At 57.2% G+C, this 18,722-nt stretch overlaps 10 protein-coding genes across 10 annotated transcripts; 5 read left to right on the forward strand and 5 right to left on the reverse strand.

Moving 5' to 3' along the window:
• Positions 1–157: 157 nt before the first annotated feature.
• Positions 158–1,859, forward strand: TRAVEDRAFT_168338 (Brix-domain-containing protein; the record flags this gene model as incomplete). Its single annotated transcript, XM_008040660.1, has 6 exons — positions 158–310; positions 373–814; positions 871–953; positions 1,008–1,186; positions 1,259–1,553; positions 1,604–1,859. The coding sequence occupies 6 exons, from the start codon at positions 158–160 to the stop codon at positions 1,640–1,642; spliced, it is 1,191 nt and encodes a 396-aa protein (XP_008038851.1). The 3' UTR covers positions 1,643–1,859.
• Positions 1,860–1,885: 26 nt separating this feature from the next.
• Positions 1,886–3,347, reverse strand: TRAVEDRAFT_124364 (NAD-P-binding protein; the record flags this gene model as incomplete). Its single annotated transcript, XM_008040661.1, has 7 exons — positions 1,886–2,017; positions 2,094–2,333; positions 2,386–2,506; positions 2,555–2,622; positions 2,680–2,693; positions 2,757–2,832; positions 2,877–3,347. 7 exons carry the CDS (start codon positions 3,345–3,347, stop codon positions 1,886–1,888), a joined length of 1,122 nt encoding a protein of 373 aa, XP_008038852.1.
• Positions 3,348–3,574: 227 nt separating this feature from the next.
• TRAVEDRAFT_29180 (mitochondria import inner membrane translocase TIM44 subunit) lies at positions 3,575–5,656 on the forward strand. Its single transcript, XM_008040012.1, has 7 exons — positions 3,575–3,928; positions 4,144–4,275; positions 4,331–4,569; positions 4,632–4,974; positions 5,030–5,119; positions 5,180–5,389; positions 5,451–5,656. Exons 1-7 carry the CDS (start codon positions 3,656–3,658, stop codon positions 5,481–5,483), a joined length of 1,320 nt encoding a protein of 439 aa, XP_008038203.1. The 5' UTR covers positions 3,575–3,655; the 3' UTR covers positions 5,484–5,656.
• Positions 5,657–5,936: 280 nt separating this feature from the next.
• On the reverse strand, positions 5,937–7,118 carry TRAVEDRAFT_64986 (cytochrome c and c1 heme-lyase). Its single transcript, XM_008040662.1, has 3 exons — positions 6,618–7,118; positions 6,446–6,553; positions 5,937–6,390 (listed from the first exon to the last, which is right to left on the reverse strand). The coding sequence occupies exons 1-3, from the start codon at positions 7,094–7,096 to the stop codon at positions 6,144–6,146; spliced, it is 834 nt and encodes a 277-aa protein (XP_008038853.1). The 5' UTR covers positions 7,097–7,118; the 3' UTR covers positions 5,937–6,143.
• Positions 7,119–7,347: 229 nt separating this feature from the next.
• Positions 7,348–9,751, reverse strand: TRAVEDRAFT_72175 (uncharacterized protein). Its single transcript, XM_008040663.1, has 4 exons — positions 9,438–9,751; positions 8,380–9,380; positions 8,245–8,328; positions 7,348–8,190 (listed from the first exon to the last, which is right to left on the reverse strand). The coding sequence occupies exons 1-4, from the start codon at positions 9,538–9,540 to the stop codon at positions 7,513–7,515; spliced, it is 1,866 nt and encodes a 621-aa protein (XP_008038854.1). The 5' UTR covers positions 9,541–9,751; the 3' UTR covers positions 7,348–7,512.
• A 971-nt stretch (positions 9,752–10,722) lies between these two features.
• TRAVEDRAFT_123724 (uncharacterized protein) lies at positions 10,723–12,244 on the reverse strand (the record flags this gene model as incomplete). Its single annotated transcript, XM_008040664.1, has 6 exons — positions 10,723–11,136; positions 11,201–11,489; positions 11,571–11,675; positions 11,734–11,852; positions 11,910–11,927; positions 11,984–12,244. The coding sequence occupies 6 exons, from the start codon at positions 12,242–12,244 to the stop codon at positions 10,723–10,725; spliced, it is 1,206 nt and encodes a 401-aa protein (XP_008038855.1).
• A 175-nt stretch (positions 12,245–12,419) lies between these two features.
• TRAVEDRAFT_168351 (zf-ZPR1-domain-containing protein) lies at positions 12,420–14,288 on the forward strand (the record flags this gene model as incomplete). The annotated part of the gene is made up of 5 exons (XM_008040665.1): positions 12,420–12,676; positions 12,734–12,854; positions 12,916–13,577; positions 13,637–13,794; positions 13,838–14,288. Exons 1-5 carry the CDS (start codon positions 12,524–12,526, stop codon positions 14,286–14,288), a joined length of 1,545 nt encoding a protein of 514 aa, XP_008038856.1. The 5' UTR covers positions 12,420–12,523.
• Positions 14,289–14,614: 326 nt separating this feature from the next.
• Positions 14,615–15,805, forward strand: TRAVEDRAFT_47829 (cysteine proteinase; the record flags this gene model as incomplete). The annotated part of the gene is made up of 6 exons (XM_008040194.1): positions 14,615–14,683; positions 14,818–14,886; positions 14,942–15,209; positions 15,270–15,323; positions 15,376–15,638; positions 15,710–15,805. 6 exons carry the CDS (start codon positions 14,615–14,617, stop codon positions 15,803–15,805), a joined length of 819 nt encoding a protein of 272 aa, XP_008038385.1.
• A 439-nt stretch (positions 15,806–16,244) lies between these two features.
• On the forward strand, positions 16,245–17,500 carry TRAVEDRAFT_168358 (NAD dependent epimerase/dehydratase; the record flags this gene model as incomplete). The annotated part of the gene is made up of 4 exons (XM_008040666.1): positions 16,245–16,445; positions 16,504–17,027; positions 17,089–17,204; positions 17,263–17,500. 4 exons carry the CDS (start codon positions 16,245–16,247, stop codon positions 17,448–17,450), a joined length of 1,029 nt encoding a protein of 342 aa, XP_008038857.1. The 3' UTR covers positions 17,451–17,500.
• Positions 17,501–17,595: 95 nt separating this feature from the next.
• Positions 17,596–18,660, reverse strand: TRAVEDRAFT_37540 (uncharacterized protein; the record flags this gene model as incomplete). Its single annotated transcript, XM_008040074.1, has 4 exons — positions 17,596–17,748; positions 17,800–17,922; positions 18,011–18,214; positions 18,649–18,660. The coding sequence occupies 4 exons, from the start codon at positions 18,658–18,660 to the stop codon at positions 17,596–17,598; spliced, it is 492 nt and encodes a 163-aa protein (XP_008038265.1).
• Between the last annotated feature and the right edge of the window lie 62 nt (positions 18,661–18,722).

The following is an 18,722-nucleotide window of genomic DNA, read 5'->3' on the forward strand; positions in this document are numbered from 1 at the left end:
GGGCGTCGGTGGTCGTGACGAGGAAGAGGGATGTACCGTGGGAACACTTCTGCTGCCGGATCGCTGCTATAGATTTTTGGACTTTGCGCGCGTCCACCACCTCCGCAGGCCTCTCACACTCTAGTCTTTTGCTACTCTCTAGGCAAGACTGCCCAGTATGCCTACTGCTCGCTTCGAGCCGTCGACGATCAAAAACAAAATCAAGCGCGAGGAGATCGCAAACAAGCAGAAGAAGGCGAAGGGACAGGAAAAGCTGCAGAGGAGACTCGCACAGGCCAAGGCAGAGGCGAATGATCCTCTAGCGAAGAAAGTATGTCGTGTGCATAATGTATCTTGGCTGATTCAATGGCTGAGCGTGTGGTTTCTTTGCAGAAACGTCTGGCGCAGAATGTGCCCCGCACGCTCGACAACACTCGCGAGTACGACCCCTCCATCCTTACCGCCAACCCCAATTCCGAGGCGGGCCCTTCGACCCTCACGTCTCAAGATCCTTCTTCCTCTTCGGATGCTCAAGCTGAGCCGACACAGCAGCCGGAGGACGAGACCGCAGCAGACATCGCGAACGACCCGTTCGCGGCATACTTCTCTGGCGCCATCGACCCGAGTGTCCCTCCCAAGGTTCTCGTCACTACTTCCCCGAAGGCGACTCGGACGACGTCTGACTTCTGCGACGAACTCGTAGGCGTATTCCCCGGTGCTGAATTCATCAGGCGGAAGAAGGGAAAGGGCTTCGAGGTGGGCAGGATTGCTGGTTGGGCAGCGAACCGTGGCTACAGCCATCTCATGGTGGTCAACGAGGATACGAAAAAATTGAGTATGTGTATGATGCTTCTCGAAACATTGACAACAGAAGCTGACTAGTAGTGCCAGACGCCATTACCATGGTGTACCTACCTAATGGCCCTACGGCCTACTTCAAGCTCTCGTCAGTAGAGCTCTCACAGAAAATCTCGGTATGCCGCCTTTGGCATCTTAGGTCCACTATATACTCATTCCATCTTTCAAAGGGTCACGCACGCGCGACGTCCCACTACCCTGAGCTTGTCCTGAACGGCTTCGTAACTCGGTTGGGTCACACTGTCGGCCGCCTCTTCCAGACCTTCTTTCCTCCCATGCCCGAGTTCCAGGGTCGGCAGGTGGTCACCCTCCACAACCAGCGGGACTTCCTATTTTTCAGGAGACACCGGTAAGTGGCCCGCCTGCCCGGTTCCTGGACTCGCATCTTTCTTAGGGTGCCCGCGCTAAACGTGACTTGTAGATATGCGTTCCGATCGACAGAGAAGGTCGCTCTGCAGGAAATCGGGCCCCGATTCACGCTAAAGTTGCGGTACATGAAGAAGGGTTTGCCTGCCGTCAAGAACCTGGGCGCGCCGAGCAAACACCTGGAGTTCGACGCGGAGGAGCACGAGCAGGAGAAGCTCGCGCTCAAAGACATCGAGATGGGCGAGTCGGCCGCGCAAGAGCAGGACGAGGCAGGGGAGAAGGAGCCGGAGCCGCCGAAGCAGAAGAAGGTGGTCCCTCCAACGGAGGATGAATACTTGTGGATATGGAAGGTGCGTATTTTCTTAATTAGGATAGGGATATACGCTAATCTGGTCTGCAGCCGGAGTTGGAGACTACGAGGCGGACGTTCTTTTTGTAGGCATCTCTCCACGGCCGGCTATGTATCGCAAGCTTTACTTTCGAACGATACGATCTCGCCGCCGAGTTTTGCAGTCCATCCTTGAGGTGCCACCTCCGACAGACTGCTGGCATAGCGCGAGAACGCACGTTAACGACTATCGCGGAGCGGTTACACATCTCTTTGGGACGGACGCCTTGCCCATCAGACGCCGAGGGCGAGTTTGTGTAGTACATACATCTCATACGGAAAGTCAGCTTAGCCTTATAAGCGCAACAGCACTTTCTTGCCAAATCCTTGCTCCATTCTGGTAAGAACTTCGCGCAGCTTCTGGGTCGCGGCCTCGTCGCTGGGCTCCCCAGAGAGATCTAGTATTTCATGCTCAGGTTCTTTCAGCTATTCCCAGGCAGAGGAAAATCACGTCAGTAACCTGTTCGCAGTACCGACGCATGCCTTGTTGATGGAACCGCACCTTGAAGCCTGCAAGCGTCTTCATCAAGGCTTCGCGCTCCTGCCGGGTGTGTTGATTATACCAGCGGCTCTGCCAGAACCCCTGTGCGCTGAGGTTCTTGAAGATGAACGCCGATGTGGGGAGCGAGAGCGGTTTCTTCGACATCGCGCCGTAAGAGACGAGGTGCGCGTTATCGCCGAGCAGGCGTGTCATGGCCGTCGTGTCTGGGCCCCCGACGCAGTTGAGCATCAATCGAATCGGCTGTCGAACTTGGAATGAGCACTGTGAACACGATGTGGGCTGTGGTACACACGCTGTTAGAGGTCCATTGTTTGACGTGTTTTGCGAGCGACTTGTCCGAGAGCGCGTCGTATTTGAAGACGTGCGTTGCGCCCAGTTGTGTAAGCTGGGAAATGAGGCCATCGAAGTCGGGCCTGTGCGGTTTCGTGAGTGCATCTCACTATGAAAGAAAGTCGCGGTACCTGTTGCGGACGAAGTTAATTGTCTTGATGCCCATACGTGCAGCTATTTGGATGACTGCCTGGCCAACCTAAAAGGCATCTGCGCTCAGACATCGGGAGCAGCGTGCACGCAGTGGCATACACACCGCACTGTTACCGCCTGTAATTTTCGCAAGTCGTTGTCAGCCTTATATGCGTTTGTGTCGAAGTAGATATGTGTAACCGTTCTGGAGTACCCAATCGCCCTCTTTCAGATCTACGAAATCTCGCAGCATGTTATATGCTGTTGCCGGGTTTACCTATTGGTCACACAACCTCATGAACATACGCCTCAATAGAAGACGGACGCGGTACTTGCGGTGATAGTCGCGGCATTCACTTCGCTCAGCTCCCCTGCGGGAAGCTTGATTACATCTTCCGCGCGAAGGACACGCGAAGATGACCACGAGCCAACCTGCGCCTTCGCAGACACGACCCAGTCTCCCTTCTCGAGGCCCTTGACACCGCTCCCGATGTCTGTGACCTCAGCAAGGCCTTCATTGCCGCCGACGAAGACGTCCTCGCCAGAGAGCTGCATCTGCATCGGTTTGGCGGGGTATACACCTTGGACGACATTGATGTCCGAAGGGTTGATTGGAGAGAGGCGAAAGCGGACATGAACAGAGTCCGAAGGTGGCTGGGGAGGAGGGTCGTAGGATTGGACTCTCAGGACTTCGGCAGGATTGCCGTTCTCAGTGAAGACCACAGCGCGGTTTGAGGCGTTTCGAGTAGCGCTAGTCGAGAGACACAGAGGGTGAGATCTAAATATTCCCATAAGAGAAGGGCACGCAGGACGTCGCAGCATGTTTGGGAGACGTCGTGGTTGATGAGCAACAGTCCTTGACCAATGGCCACTGGTGGGGGCTCGCTGAGCGCGGAGAATGCCGAGAAGTGACGACAGTGGTAAGCGCGCTCTCGCGTGGCAATCAGCGCGCGCTTCTCCCAGAATCTTTGCGAGAAGTTGCTACGAGTGCAGTCCGTCCCTTGGTCCACACCCTCATCCTCGTCCTCTCATCCGCCATGCTTCCTCGTCATTTGCGCAGAGCTGTGGTTACCCCAGCAGCCCCTGCTCAGATACGCGCCATGCTGCTCAACAGGCAGTCACTTCGGGCTGTACCGCTCGCGCTTCACCCAGCCGTTTCTGCCCGGACACATGCCGCGGCATTCCACTCCTCTGCCCGCCGTCAAAACGAGGCCCCGCGGTCGCCATTCCAGACATTCGTGGATGTTCTCAAGGATGAGCTGCGCAAGAACCGAGAGCTGCAGGACAACGTGAAGCAGCTCCAGGGAGACGTGGAGAAGTTCCAGGACTCTGAGGCCATGAAGCGTGCACGCGAGGCGTATGAGCGGGCCAGGGTACGTTCTTTTTGCGGACAAACACAGCTAGTAAAGAAACGACGGGTCCTTCTCGATTCTGTCGCGCGAGGGGCGTGATTCACTGCGAGGGGCCGCTGATCTGTCCAGCCTTGCAGGTAATTCAGGGCTTCAGCGCGAGTAATCTGGGGAACGGGCTGTCGATTATTTACAAGCTGTAATTCTTGATTTTTGCGCTGACGTGATTCACACCACAGTTGACATCGAGCATAAAAGAGAACCCTCGTTTGCGTGCAGCAGCCGAGGAACTCCGAAAGGCCGGCATCAAGGTCGGTGACGCGGTCGGCGAAGCTCTTAAGACGATGGAAGAGAGTGAACTCGCCCGCGCGGTAAGCCCACTTTACGCTCAGTGTACGGTTCACTTACTCATGGGCATACTACTAGATATCTCGCGCGTCAGCGGCCGTGTCATCAACGCTCGAGAAGACCACAGAGCCAATACGCAATACCGCTGCGTACAAGACACTGTCAGAAACCATCTCTGACGCCTTGGACGACAGCGGTACCGCGAAGCATGCCGGGTTCGAAGAGAAGGAGGCGCGACGAAAGCGTCGTCAGCTGCGCCTTGAAAAGGCGGGCAAGAACAGCATCGGTGGCAGCGCGCGTACGAAAGCAAATCCTGAGTAAGCATCATCCTTGATGTTTCGCTACGCTCTTACTGAAATGTATGCTTCTCCTTGCACAGAGCCGGTCAGGCCCTTGTAGTACACGCGGACTCGCCACGACAAGAGCGCTGGGCGAAGATGAAGGAGACGAACCCGCTTTTGCGCTCGCTTTCGGACCTGAAGGCACAGTACGACGAGAGCGAGCACCCGGTCGTGTCCTCGCTTCGAAGTGTGACACAGACGATCGGCGGCTGGTTCGACGAGAACGAGAGCGCCCAAGTGCAGCGGCTGATGAAGGCGCTGGACCCCACGTTCACAATGGAGAGCTTCGAGCGCGAATTACGAGAGTATATCGTGCCCGAGGTCGTCGATGCATACCTTAGCGCGGACCGCGAGGCCTTGCAGGCGTGGTGTGGCGAGGCGGTATGTGCCCCTTCACCATATACATCGAGACGAAGTGCTAAATTTCGATATTTAGACATACAACGTTCTCTGGGCGACCATGGAGCAGTATCTGAAGCAGGGCCTGATCAGCGACAGCAAAGTTCTTGACATCCGGCAAGTTGACGTAGGTCCCCATCATCTCATCTTCCTCGCTTTTCCACTCATGCACCGTCTCCCGGCCTAGGTCTCAACAGGCAAGATTCTGGAGAACGAGGTCCCCGTGTTCGTGATCACCTTTGCGACACAGGAGATGCCCATCTTCCGGAATGTGAAGACCGGCGAGATCGTCGTCGGCGCGGAGGACCGTGTCGAGCAGTGTCATTACGCCGCCGTCATCACCCGCGTTGAGGAGGACCTCGATAACGAACTCACCGGTGGCTGGAAGATCATTGAGGTACGTGTGCCAATTTTCAGGCAAATTATTAACATGCCAGACACTGACGACGTGTGCGTAGATGGGACGCAGATCGGCTCGCCAGTACCTCTAGTCCTTCAGCTGCCTGACCCCGCGATGCTGCTAATCTACCGCATACATTCGGTCCACGACCGAACCACTCATTAACGACACCCCACCCCTCACACATAAGTATAGTTACATAGTACACACTCGGGATCTGCTCGCGAGCGCACGCTCGAGTAGAGAGATCACGATAATTAATGCATTTTAGAAGGATCTCAAAGCCGCGTCTCTGGTAGTGTGAACGTTCAGTATCAACGTCTACAGTGTGAACACATGCGGGTAAATTCCACCCTGACGATTCTTCCAGCCCAGTGGACGTACATCTAGAAGGAAGTTCGCGAGGCACTAGACAACATATTTCAAGTGTGCGACTGGTTGAAACCACCCCGCGACAGCGCATGCTTCCGCTCTTATACTTCGGTTTGAGGCCTATGCAATAGAAGATAGACTGACGGCAGCGAGTTCTGCCGTGCTTGCGCGGGTTTACGACGTATTAATGCATTATAGGAAGATCTCACAGCTGCGTCTAGTGTGATGTATATACTAGGGGTGCGACAACTTTTGGGCAGGTCCAAGGTCGTGAATGTGTCGTGAAACCAAGACGGAGAGTGGTGTGGGTCGGGCATGGGAGGCGGAGAGGTTACGAATCTCGAGGGGATGCGACGTAGGCGGGAAGAGAGGCGTAGTGTCAATGCGTGCCTTGCGAGCTATTCCGCTTGCTCTCCTCGCGGAAATTCGCCCACACGTCCTCGGTCGCAGCGAGTATGCGCTGCTTGATGCTCCCGACGCTGTCAAGTGCAGGGCGCACGTCCAGCGAGAACACGGGCGACCCGTCCGGCTCCGGCGGCGCAGAGTAGTAGTCGATCACGTAGCGCACCTCCTGCCCGCCATTCCTCCGAACGATCCAGTCATGCCGGTCGAACGGCGGCTCATTGCTGCACGGGGTGTTAACATCGAGCATATACGGATAGAGCTGAGTAAGGCACGTACTTGAAGCGGGTGGGTAGCAGCCAGCCGGCGAAGAGCCAGAAACGGGCCTTGGGCGAGAGCTCTCCGGGGCGGCCCATGAAGCGCGCCAGCTGCGGTTCCGCTTCACTGCTCCAGACGGCCAGCGGGTCAGCAAACACCGCACGCGAAAGAAAATACGACATAGAGGACTCACGGCAGCTCCTTCTTCTCCCACTTGAGGATCTCGAGCCACGCCTGCTCGTTGAGAAAGTTGTGGATCTGGACCATGGTCTCGACGTGCTCCTCCGGGGTCTCCCAGCCCTTACGCACGAGCGCGTTGTAGAACTGCTGCGGGGACGGGTATTCCCAGCGCGCACCGTCGTCGCGCGGGATCGTCGATGTCTCGCGGTCGGTCGGCAGCGCTGCCTCCTGGTGTGCTGCTGGGGCCTGCGAGAGCGTCGGCATCTGGTTCAGCGGGTTGATGCCGTCCGTGGGCGCGTCGTGGCTTATTGGGCATTGCGCTGGCGGCTGGGGTGCAGTGGATGAGGAGGCGACCTTGGTATGGTCAATGGGGCACTTCGCGGGCCCGGAGGAGGCGGAGGAGACAGAGGCTTTTGCGGCGGAATGGTCAATTGGACATGACGCGGGCGCAGAGGGCGCCGCTGACATTGACTGCGATGCTGCTTGACCCATGGCGGCTGAGCTGAATGGCTCGGAGGACGAGCAGAGGATTGCGGAGGTGATGGGAGGAGGCAAAGGAGGAGAATGAGGGGACTGCGATTGGTCCGGGACGAAGGGAGGTGACGGAGCAGCACGGAGGCGCTTCACTCGTCCTCACTTTTCCGATCGCGAACCTTCTCAAATGGGCGCTGGTTTGTGTTGTCACATACATACGCTAGCAGTATAACTCTGGGCGCAGATCCTATACATGCTTACATATGCAGGTAAGAACAAGGTCGTGACGTTAAATTAATCCAGTGGTAGAGTTACAACATGCGGAAGACGAGCAAAGAGCGACGATAGTCAGTAATGTATGTACGGGGATGACGAGGATGCGATACAACATGCAGCAATACGCGCGGAAAAATGCAATAGATAGCGCAGACAGATCAAGGGGTGTGCTCTCCAAACAGAGGCTGTGGAGGGAACCGCGAGGCCGCCTTCACGGGGTTGAACATGCTCGAGTACGAGTCCAGCGGCGACGCCTCCGACGCTGATCGGGCATGCGGCGACGGCGGTGGTGGCGGTGTGCGCATTGGCGGCGGCGGCGACATGGCGAAGGGATCGCGCTCGGTGCCCAGCGCGAGAGGCGTGATGGTGGTCGAAGAAGACATTGCAGACAGCGAGAGCGCAGACAGGGTCGCGTCGACCGAGGCGCTACTACCCGCTGTACGTTTTGAGAAGGGGCGCATTGAAGAGCGCGACGGTGGGGCCTCGCGCCCTTCGCGCTTCTTGAAGAGCTTAGAAAACATGTTCTTGATGTTCCCGGAGGCCGCCGGAAACCGAGGTTTCTCTGGCTTGCCTTCAAAGGTGATTGATTGTCGGGGAGAGGAGCGCGGAGAGGAGTTGGTTGTGAAGGACGAGCGGGGGAGGCCGGAGAACAGAGAGGACACGGAACTTGATGAGGAGTGCTGGCTCGACCGCTCAGAGGTCCCGTCGGTTAACACAAGTGACGGTGGCCGTCGAGCGGCCGCTTTGAACGAGGAAACAACTGGTGAGGACATTGGTCGTGGCATCACGGTTTGGCCCGAATTTGGCCTTGGTCGTGCAACAGCGGGAGACTCGGGCTGTAAGAGACGTCAGTCTGGCTATGGGAAGCAATCATGAAAAGCAGCACGCACCGCCACCTGGATCTCTGCCATAGGCTCGATAGCATCGTAGTCCACTATGCTCTTCGTTGACCAATTGTCTTCGATAGGAGTTTCCTGTGCGTGTGTCAATACCGAGCACACTCGCAGAGGAACATATGATCGTACCTCTTGGTATATCGCATACGCCCGATGCTTCCTCAATATCTCGTTCCTCGAGTCTGACTCCGCATTTGAGAAGCGACTCATAGCACCCACGCTCTCAAGCCTCGAGCGTGGTCGAAGGGCCTGTATCAAGACGGCGTCATCTGTCGAGAGCTTCAACGACGGCGGCCGGTCGCGTGACGACTTTCGCTGGCTATTTGGTCCTCGCACCGGGCTCGACACCTCCAGCGCCGCAAGCGCCTTCTGGACTTCCACCTTCGGGATGTTCTTCGCCGTCTCGAGGACCTCCTTCATGTCCTGCTCCGAGAACGACGCATGCTTCACCGAGCGCGTGTCCAACGGCACCGCAAGCCCCTGCTCCTGCAGCAGCAGCCCAACGTACTCGTTGAACTTTAGCAGGTCCCGCGCAACCTCGCTGCAGTCGCCGACGAGTAGGTTCAGGCCCTCGACGAACCAAAACGCCATGTCCTCGTCCATCTCCGGCGGCGGATCCAAAGCGCCTACATCGGCCAGCAGCGTCTCGAGCCCCGCGAACTGGTCCGCTGCCGCCGCGAGCTCGTCGATGACCTCCCAGATCGACATCGCCTCCTGCTCTAGCGGCGAGTACTCGGGGAACTCCGCGGGCGTTGCGGGGCTGAATACGGACGTGGTGATCTGGGGGAGAGTGTCGTACGCCAGCTCGGTGGCCTCTCCTGAGTCTTCGTCGTGCACGAACACACGCTGCGTATCACGGGAATCCGGGCGCGGCGCAGCGTTGATAGAAGTCGAATTCGGCTCCCTCGCGACCGGCATGTAAGTGGCGGGCGAGTAGCTCGCATTCGTCGACGGCACGCTGATAGAGCGGCTGTGGGAGGGCGTGGAGGGTGAGCGCGGATATCCGCCTGGCGAGGTCGCGTCTTCGGATACGTAACAGTCGTATATCCACAGGTCGTCCACAGCCATTTCTGGCGAGACGGGGGTGCCCACCACTGTGTCCCGCACATGGTGGTATGGCGCCTTCGCCACTGGCGTGTAGAAGCCTTGTCAGCGCAGCCCCGGACGAAATCGAGCGGTAAACTCACGTGGTGACCGCTGGCCAGGTGATCGTGTCCGGCGGAACGAGTTCTGGTAGGGACTGAACTCTTCCGCCTCCCTAATGGGCGATAGGAGCGAGAGGCCTGGCATGTCGCTCTGCACGGCGCGGCGATGATGGTGGGAAGTTGTACAATGTCGTGCGCGGACCTTCTTGATGGTTGAGCACCTCTGTACTGTAAAAGTGCCGTGCAGCAGGAAGCATATCTGACCGTAACTGTCGTTGTGTGTCGTTCGCGGCCGACCTCCTTCAGGGCTCAGTTGCAGTCGCAGGGCGTGGAAATAAAATAAGCAGCTCAAGAATGGTACACAGCTAGCGGGTGTAGTGGAGGGCGTGGAGGCGTGCAGCCATCCGTAGACGCGTCCTGCCCCGCCTCGATGGTTTTAAAGAGATGGTCGGCGGGGCGATTGGCGCCAAATCACACCTTTGATGGAATCAGCTCTGTGCAAGCGTCACCACTGGCGCGGTGATCTACCGTCGAATCGGCTCGCATAGCAGAGATCACTGCGGCGGGGGCGTGTTTGGTCTCGGGACGGAAGTCGGACTCCGACCAGCCGCGAGCACTGTAGACGCGTCTTCGATCGCGCTTACATAGCGCGTGCCTACGACAGCACGTCCTCAGAAAATGTGGCATATACTGGTCGAGGGAGTGCAAGAAACCCGGGTACACATACCTGTTAGACCCTGGTTCCGACGTAAAGCAGTAGGATTCAGACTCACAACGCATCCTTCTGTCGCGGGACTCGTGGCGGATGCAGTGCCCCATTTGTACCGTGGGCACGACGCACCCCGTATCCTCGCTTTCGGATCACCGCCTTGCATGCGCTAGTCAGTGAATGACGAGCGCCGCATAAACAGGGCAATGCCGCGTAATTCAGCTCCGATATGGGCTACGCATAAGTTAGTGTGTGCGCGTCTGCAGCGGGTTGTACATACGTATGAATAACGTCGACGGTTTGGCGTGCGTCTGGACCAGAAACACTAGAGGCGTTGGGCGACTGCAAGTCTGTAACCAAGGCACCAGCAACCTACACTGTAACAGTTCGCAACTGTCACCTCGATGCGTTCTGCACCAGCCTGAGACCGATCACGTTCTCTGCGCGCTCCGTTTCAGCAACATAGCTTCTGTCTATACTTACGGCAGTTGATCACATAAACGGTTCGAACTTCGAAGGCAGTCGTTCGGCGACGCCCAGGCAGCATTGGAGATACCACCTAGATGATATAAAAGCCTGAAGGGTAGCATATCCCGGAAAACAGATTGCATACAAGCTCTACCACCCAAAGATGAGATCCGAAACCTGGCCAAGTACACCCTTGGATGGAGATGCCTGGACCCCCGCGGCGGGAGCGGGCGCTACGTGCTGCAGTGGCTGCACGACGGCAGTCGTTCTGGAGGCCGCGCTGGGGGTCGCTGTACCCCCGCGGCGGAATGCCGCCGCTGAGGGTGCAAGTTTGATCGGGGTGCCCACTGTGGGTGTCGACGGCTCCCCTCGCATGGGCGTTCCGTGGCGCGGTGCCACCTCGTCGGCACTCATGCGTTCCGAGGGTGAAGGCGCGCCTCCGAAGATGTGCGAGGCTGAGGGCGGGACTGCGTTTGTGTCGAGGCCAGGGGACTGGAAGTCTGGGGACTGAGCCGTGCTCCTGGCCAGAGATGCGCCGAGGAGAGCGTCGGCTTGTGCAGGATCCTATATCGGTCAATTAAGTACTGCCAGCGCTAGGGAGGCTGGATACCATCTTAATGACACTCACCGCCCACTTGGCGCCGATCATCCAGGAGCCGCCAACTATGTCGCCGTTCTTGCGTACGGCCCTGACAGCTTCTGCAGGGTTGAGGTATCCGATCCGGAACGCATTTACGAGGTCAGAGCTTTGTTCTGGCTCAGTGGTGTGCCCTAGTGAGCGGAAGTATTCAACTGTGACGCTGTACTTGTCGGGTGGGTACCCGAACACAACGACATAGAGCGGTTGCGTGTTGAGTGTCGGCGGGGCCGCAGGCTTCGGTGTGGTGGGATGGGAAGACCGGAAGAGGGAAGCACGACTTTGGGATGGTTCGAAGGCCGATGCCTGCGGAACGCGACAGTGAGAAGAGTGAGGCATGAGCGAGACATCTTCTCAACACACCCTTTGTGTGAAGCGGCTGGAGTTTGACTCAGGAATCTCATTGACGAGGTCGTTCACGGACGCGGTAGGTGGTGCGTCCTCATCCGCGAGCGTTTGGCGAGGTCTTTGTCTGGAGTAACTTGAGTTCGAACTCTTCAGAATGGTGACCAAATGGTGTTCACCTAGAGCTCTCGAACATGGAGTCCATACCAAAGTCGGCTATAGCACCCCCGGAAAACGTGTGGTTGAGCTTGGCTTTCGTTTGCACCATAGGTGGGTCCTCGTGTCTGGGAGGGGAGGACTATCCAACCAATTCAACATCCGGCCCTTATTATACGTTTCCCCACGAAAGGCTCACACTGTTTTGACTGGCTGACTACGAGATAGAAGACGCGTCAGTGAATACAATAGGAATTTGTTGTGACGACCTACCATGAGATATCCAGGTTGGTAATGACTCCTCGACTGAGACAAGCTCTCACTCAGTGGGGAACCCATTCCTAGCGATGTGCCCATGCCCAGCGAGCTCCCGCGCATGCTAGGGCTTCCCGCTCCTTGGTTCGACATGCCCGCCACCGTAAAGGGGGAACCATTGAACTGCACCGGGTGCGAATGCGAGTGCTGAAATTGTGGACGCTGTTCTTGGCCACCGCCGCTCGACTGACCGTTTGTGTACGAGTTACTAGGGAACATGGTGATGGTGAGGAATAGAGGGGGATCCACAGCACAGACGCGAGGCAAGAAAGACGACAGGACGCGCTGGGCGGGGTTCGAACCGAGAGACTCGCGACACGTGATGTAATCGCGATCGTGTCTGGTTTTCAGCCACCGGCTCTAGCCGGCTCTCCTCGGCCCCCTCGCACTGTCTCGAAACCTCTCGCAAAGAATCGACTCGACTCCCATTTGTTTATAAAATCGAGCGACGAGCTTGCGATACCAACTTTTTGCTTTGCACCACCACCACCTTTGCTAATGTCGTCAAACGCTGAACTATTTCCCACTATCGGGTCGGTCGCGGACCAGACAGAGAAACTTCCCGTAGTAGCACAGACCGTCGAGGTCACACTCGACGAAGAGAGGCCGGTACAGGAAATTGAATCGCTGTGTATGCGGTGCCACGAACAGGTACGTCGCTGTAGCGTGCGTCTAGAGTTGGATACGGTTAGCTAACGGCCTCTGCAGGGAGTTACAAGACTTCTCCTCACATCGATCCCATATTTCCGCGAAATCATCGTCATGTCGTTCCGCTGCGAGCACTGCGGCTTCTCAAATAACGAAGTGCAATCCGCCGGAGCCATTCGACGTAAGCACACAGCTTCCCATATAGAGGGCGGAATACTCATGCCAATATATGCCGCATACAGCGGAAGGCGCTATGTACACTATCCACGTCCTTAACCGATCCGACCTCGACCGTCAAATCGTCAAGTCCAACAACTGTACAGTCGTGATCCCCGAATACGAGCTCACCATCCCACCCGGGCGGGGTCAACTCACCACCATCGAGGGCCTCATCCGCGATATCATCGTCGACCTGAGCGGTGCCCAGCCGCTGCGTAGGGTACAGAGCCCGGAGGTCTACGAGAAAATCGAGAGCATCATCCGGAAGTGTCGGGCCGTCGTCGGCGATGACGAGGAGCAGGAAGACGCGGAAGAGAACGCGACACACGCAGTCAAGACTTCGAAGCGCGCGTCCGAGATCGACGAGCCCCTGCAGCCGTTCACCGTGCGTCTGGATGACCCCACGGGTAACTCGTGGGCCGAGTTCGTCGGCAGCATGGCCGACCCGAAGTGGAATCTGCGCACGTACCACCGTACACGGCAGCAGAACGTCGAGCTTGGGCTTGTCGCGGAGGACGAGGTCCCCCCCGAGCTCGTTGTGCCGACGGAGAAGGAGGCCGAGGAGGTGGCACACGAGCCTACACCGATAGGGAAAGAAGAGATCTTCACGTTCCCTGGTACCTGCTCAAGTTGTGGCCACCCGTGCAGCACTTTGATGCGGAAGGTCAACATCCCGTACTTCAAGGTATGTATTATGTATTGCCTTCTAGCAATTTCTCCGGTCTCATCGCTTCTCTTCAATAGGACGTGCTGATCATGTCGACGAACTGCGACAAGTGCGGGTACCGTGACAATGAGGTCAAGTCGGGTTCTGCCATCTCCGCGCAAGGCAAGCGCATCATCCTCAAGGTTGAGGACCGCGATGACCTGAGCCGCGACATCTTGAAGGCACGTAGCATCGCGTTCGTAGATGCCCGTATATCCTAACGATTACTGTGAACAGAGCGAAAGCTGCGGTATGAGCATCCCCGAAGTCGAGCTCGTCCTCCAGGCGGGCACGCTTGGCGGTCGTTTCACCACACTCGAGGGTATCCTCGACCAGATCTACGAGGAGCTCTCGGAGAAGGTGTACACGTCCGGCGACGCGAAGGGCAACGGCACCGCGTTCGAGGACTTCCTCAAGAAGCTCAAGGCCGTGAAGAACGCCGAGCACCCTTTCACGCTCATCCTCGACGACCCGCTCGCGAACTCGTACCTGCAGAACATCTATGCGCCCGACCCGGACCCGAACATGACGATCGAGATGTACGACCGGACGTGGGAGCAGAATGAGGAACTCGGTCTGAACGACATGAAGGTCGAGGGCTACGAGGAGGACGCGCAGAAGGAGGCCGCGGCCGCGAAGCTGGAAGCAGAGAAATCTGCCGCGCCGGAGGGCAAAACGAAGTCGTCATAAGCTATCCTAGTAGGCGGACTACTAGTTGCAGGAATAAGGGAAAAAGTACTGTACGATAGTAGTAGAAGTTGTATCGAATAGAGCTTCAAACGCAATGTACTCTTCCATATGTCTAGTTAGTGAAATCGCTGAACATCCCACGTACTAACTACTTAGTTCTGTTCTGACGGTTTACAAGCGCGCCTATTAATGACGTCGATGGATATTGTGCCGCAGTCGCGTGTGTGGCAGATCGGGTGGCTTGGCTACTTGGGGCTTGCGTGTACCACTTGTACTTGTACTTGCTGCATCTTTCCATTTGTAACCTAACGCAACATATCCCTAGCATGGCAGAAACAAACAACGAGAACAAATCTGGCGGAGGGCCCTGGATCCCGCTCGAGAGCAACCCTGAGGTATGCGAGCTGAGCCAGCCCAGCATGCTACACAGACTAACACATTGGCCGTACTGTAGGTTTTGACAAAGGCAAGCCATCTTCGATTTCAGCAATGGATTCGGGGACGCGGCTGACACGCTCGAATACACCAGTGGGCAGTGAAAGCGGGCCTGATACAGAGTCAAGCGCACTTCGAAGACATTTATGGCCTCGACGCCGAAGTTCGTGTATGCTCTTTGTTGGTCTCTGTGCTCGTGCTGACATTGCCTACATCAGCTGCTTGCGATGGTGTCGCAGCCTGCCAAGGCAGTCATCCTTCTCTTTCCGATCACGGAGCCGTATGAGCAGAAGCGACGTGAGGAAGACAACCGGATCGCCGAAGAGGGCCAGCATCCGGTTGATCCTACCCTGTTCTGGATGAAGCAGACGGCAAGTTGTGCTGCGAATGGTCTCTTGCACCGTGTGCAGTATCCACTGACGCGGAATAACGAATCAGATATCCAACGCATGTGGTACCATGGCGCTCTTGCACTCGTTGGTCAACGTAAGACATGCAGAACCCCCTTGAAGGTGTTCTTGATGCTCATTCATCGCCCACAGTCAGACGTCACATTCGCGCCCGAGAGCCCCATCGAGAAGTTCATCGATGTCTGCAAGGGTGCGTGCCTACAGCATCCTAAATGCACAGCCCTGACCGTAACACACTTCAGACAAGACCCCCGAGGAACGCGCCAAGATCCTCGAGACGACCCCGCTCTTCGCCAACATCCACGCGGACGCAGCCTCGGGGGGCCAGACGGCCGTTCCCGCAGACCTCGCGACAGACCTCCACTTCACCTGCTTCGTCCGGGCGCCCAACCCGCCCTCGCGGGAGGAGGGTACGCCTGCCTCCCCGGACGGCATGCGGCTCATCGAGCTCGACGGGCGCCGTGTCGGTCCGATCGACAGGGGCCCGTGCACAGACTTCTTGGCGGTGAGTGCGAATGGGAGAGGTGGTTCTGTCCCATGGATGAGTTGAACTGATGCGCATATATCCGACGTTAGGACGTGGCGAAGCTGGTGCGGAACCTGTATGTCGCTCACACGGCGAGCATGCACTTTAGCATGATCGCGCTCTGCGAGGGGCCCAATCCGGAGTGAACGACTGGCGGTTCCGTTGCGTGAGAAAGAGGGCGAAGGCTCAAGTTTCAAGAGGTGCGGGAACGATAGTGTATAATATGGCAACTTTGGATGGATTTTTGCCCAGACGAACCTGATTGCGATTGGCCAACGACTCTAAGTTGAAGACAGGGAACTCTGCTCAACGTCTCGTGTACACAGCATACGTACGGCATGCTTGCCTCAGTTCGACGAAGTGAATGGTAGGTATGTATACACCCCGAGACATCGGCGTATCCTTTGAGCGCACGGGCAGGGCTCGATTATCCAGAGTGCGCAGCTTAACTGCTAACTACTATAGCTAACTGCTACCCCGCTCTTGCACGGAATTGTAGATCACAGGCACGCTGCGTGGCGCCAACTTGAATAAGTACAAAGGCAGGGCTCAATGTTCAGATCCGTCACTTACTTTTCAACCACAATGCCCACCGTCACTTCAGGGAAGGTGCTCGTTACCGGAGCCAATGGCTTCATCGCAGGGTGGGTGGTCAAGACCCTACTCGAACATGGGTATTCAGTAAGAGGCACTGTACGCTCAGCCGGGAAAGGGGACGCCATCAAAGAGGTCTTCGCAAGCCATGGTGATAAGTTCGAGTTGGTCGTGGTGGACAACATGATTTCAGTTCGTGCATATTCCCTATTTCACCTCTGATGGACGCTCATCGAAACATCTCGCACAGGACGGGGTGTTCGACCAAGCCGTGAACGGGGTCGACGCGATCGTCCACGCCGCGTCCCCAATCGGGATCGACGCAGAGGACCCAGATGCGTTCATCATCCCCGCGGTAAACGGGACGACGAGCATCCTGAAGAGCGCGAGCCTCGCCGGGTCCACCGTCAAGCGCATCATCATCATCTCGTCGCTCGCCGCCGTGCTGAACATGTCGCGGGGCACCCCGTGCGTCCTCACCGAATCCGACTGGAACGACCCCGAAGTCGCGGAGGTGAAGGAGAAGGGGCGCACCGCGCCCCAGGCGGCGAAGTATCGCGCGAGCAAGACGATGGCGGAGAGGGCGGCCTGGGACCTCTATCGCGAGGGGAAGGAGAGGGGTGTGATTGGGTGGGACCTGGTTACGCTGTGCCCGCCTTGGGTCTTCGGCCCCGTGCTCGGCGCGAAGAGCCCGCATGACTTCAACTTCTCCATAAAGACCTGGTATGAACTTGCCGTCAAGGAGGAGGGGGAAGTGCCTACATGGAGCAAAGGGTGAGCTATGCGAGTCGAGACATGTTGGTATAAATATGTTACTTACAACACGCCTTGATAGGAGTTGGGTGGACGTCCGAGACTTTGCGGAGGCTCACTTGCTTGTGCTCACTAAACCCGAAGCGGGCGGTGAGCGATACATCATCGCGGCCGGGCCTTACCTGTGGTCGCAATGGGGTACGTCGCCTTGATACGCTCTGCTTCCTACGTGCAGCATCCTGATCCGTGTCCGCAGTGGCCGTAGCGCGCCAGCTATTGGGGAAGTCCAGTGAAGAAGAGGTTGGAGACAACGCGGCCAAAGTTGTCTTCGAGGTCGTGTTTGATGCGACGAAATCGCGCGAGCAGTTGGGACTGACGTATCGCAGCAAGGAGGAGACGGCGGCCTTTTTACTGGATGAGTTCAAGGCAAAGGGTTGGTGTTGAACGCGAGGAATTTCACTGCGCAAAGGTACACTAGCAGAACCTTGGTCGACGTGAGCCAAGGTCAAAGACGATTGTTCGCCACATAATTCATGATTTCCACAATTGTCACGCACGCTGGCCACAGGAGAACATCCGACGATACCGCTCACTGCCTCCACACCACGCGGACGTGAGCCTGCCACGAGCCCATGGAGACGTGTTGTAGGCCCACCAGCACCAGGTCTTCAACTCTGATGTGTCTGCCACCAACACGCCACTTCGCCTCCGCCTCGTCCTCCATCCGGCGATCCGTCATTTCCTGCAAGCGGTTGAGCGAAGGGGGAGAAAGACGGAACGTGAACAGACTGACGATGATGAACCGCTTGATGGTCTTTGCAACGTTGCGTGCAAGCTTCGCGCGTGTTACTGGCTGGGGAGGACTCCGGAAGTCTCTGGTGGGAATCTGCCTGCTCCAATGCGCATAGCCCGGCCACTGGATCGCCGGGTAGGGCGCGCGCGCAAGTCGAGAAATCAAACGTCAGACTCTCTTGAGAGTGTGTCGGGAGCAGGTAATCACTGACGACTAGTCTAATATGCACAGACGGCCCGCGGTCTGCGAACATGGGATCGTCACGGCCATCGAGGTGCATGAACCGACTAGCAAGAGCGTCTCGCAGAGGAATGCCGAGCGTCGAGCCCTGCGTGAAGAACAAGATGGGGGCGCCGAGCTGGACCTGCTCGACGTAACGGCGGCGGTCGTTTGCGGTGTGAGGCCTGTAGTCGGGCTGTGGGACGAGCTCGCTGCCTAATGGATAGCCGTGCGTCAGTGCGATCTCGAGGACCCCTTTAGAAGAGGTATCGGCGGGTTCGAGCTCGGCGGGCGTTCTGGTAGCATCCTGGCGAGGAACGTCAGTGTGGCGCGTGGCACACTGAGTAGTGGAGTACTCACTTGCAGGTCGAGCTGTGGGACAGGCTCGCCGCATGGCGAATGGCGGTGGGTGTATACAGTGCTAGAAATTCCTCCTAGATCTAGACGATTTTCGCCAGCGTCGTACTCTGGCTGCGTGGGGGCGAAATCCTGACAACCGGCGTCAGCCGCAGTGCGCGGGGCAAGCACTTTTCGACTCACTTCTAGTCGAAGATTTTCCAGCTGGTAGTGTGCATCGGAATCCATTGGAAGGGGCGGAAGCAAGGATTTCTCGGCGGCGGGGTTTACGACGTTAGACTGCATCGTAAGTACGTGGTCGTCCGATGCGGCGACGAGCCAGCTTCATATACGAGCATTGCGGATGT

This window comes from Trametes versicolor (genome assembly GCF_000271585.1).
Source record: "Trametes versicolor FP-101664 SS1 unplaced genomic scaffold TRAVEscaffold_6, whole genome shotgun sequence".
Taxonomy (NCBI): Eukaryota; Fungi; Basidiomycota; class Agaricomycetes; order Polyporales; family Polyporaceae; genus Trametes; species Trametes versicolor.

Excerpts from the sequence above, each read along its gene's own strand:
- TRAVEDRAFT_29180 (XM_008040012.1), top strand. The coding sequence starts at position 3,656 with ATGCTGCTCAACAGGCAGTCACTTCGGGCTGTACCGCTCGCGCTTCAC. Across the intron at positions 3,929-4,143 it reads AGGCGTATGAGCGGGCCAGG|TTGACATCGAGCATAAAAGA; the intron begins GTACGTTCTTTT and ends TTCACACCACAG. Across the intron at positions 4,975-5,029 it reads AGGCGTGGTGTGGCGAGGCG|ACATACAACGTTCTCTGGGC; the intron begins GTATGTGCCCCT and ends TTCGATATTTAG.
- TRAVEDRAFT_64986 (XM_008040662.1), bottom strand. The coding sequence starts at position 7,096 with ATGGGTCAAGCAGCATCGCAGTCAATGTCAGCGGCGCCCTCTGCGCCC. Across the intron at positions 6,554-6,617 it reads TGGGAGAAGAAGGAGCTGCC|CAGTGAAGCGGAACCGCAGC; the intron begins GTGAGTCCTCTA and ends GGCCGTCTGGAG. Across the intron at positions 6,391-6,445 it reads CTGCTACCCACCCGCTTCAA|CAATGAGCCGCCGTTCGACC; the intron begins GTACGTGCCTTA and ends CACCCCGTGCAG.
- TRAVEDRAFT_72175 (XM_008040663.1), bottom strand. The coding sequence starts at position 9,540 with ATGCCAGGCCTCTCGCTCCTATCGCCCATTAGGGAGGCGGAAGAGTTC. Across the intron at positions 8,329-8,379 it reads CGTATGCGATATACCAAGAG|GAAACTCCTATCGAAGACAA; the intron begins GTACGATCATAT and ends ACACACGCACAG. Across the intron at positions 8,191-8,244 it reads TGGCAGAGATCCAGGTGGCG|CCCGAGTCTCCCGCTGTTGC; the intron begins GTGCGTGCTGCT and ends CGTCTCTTACAG.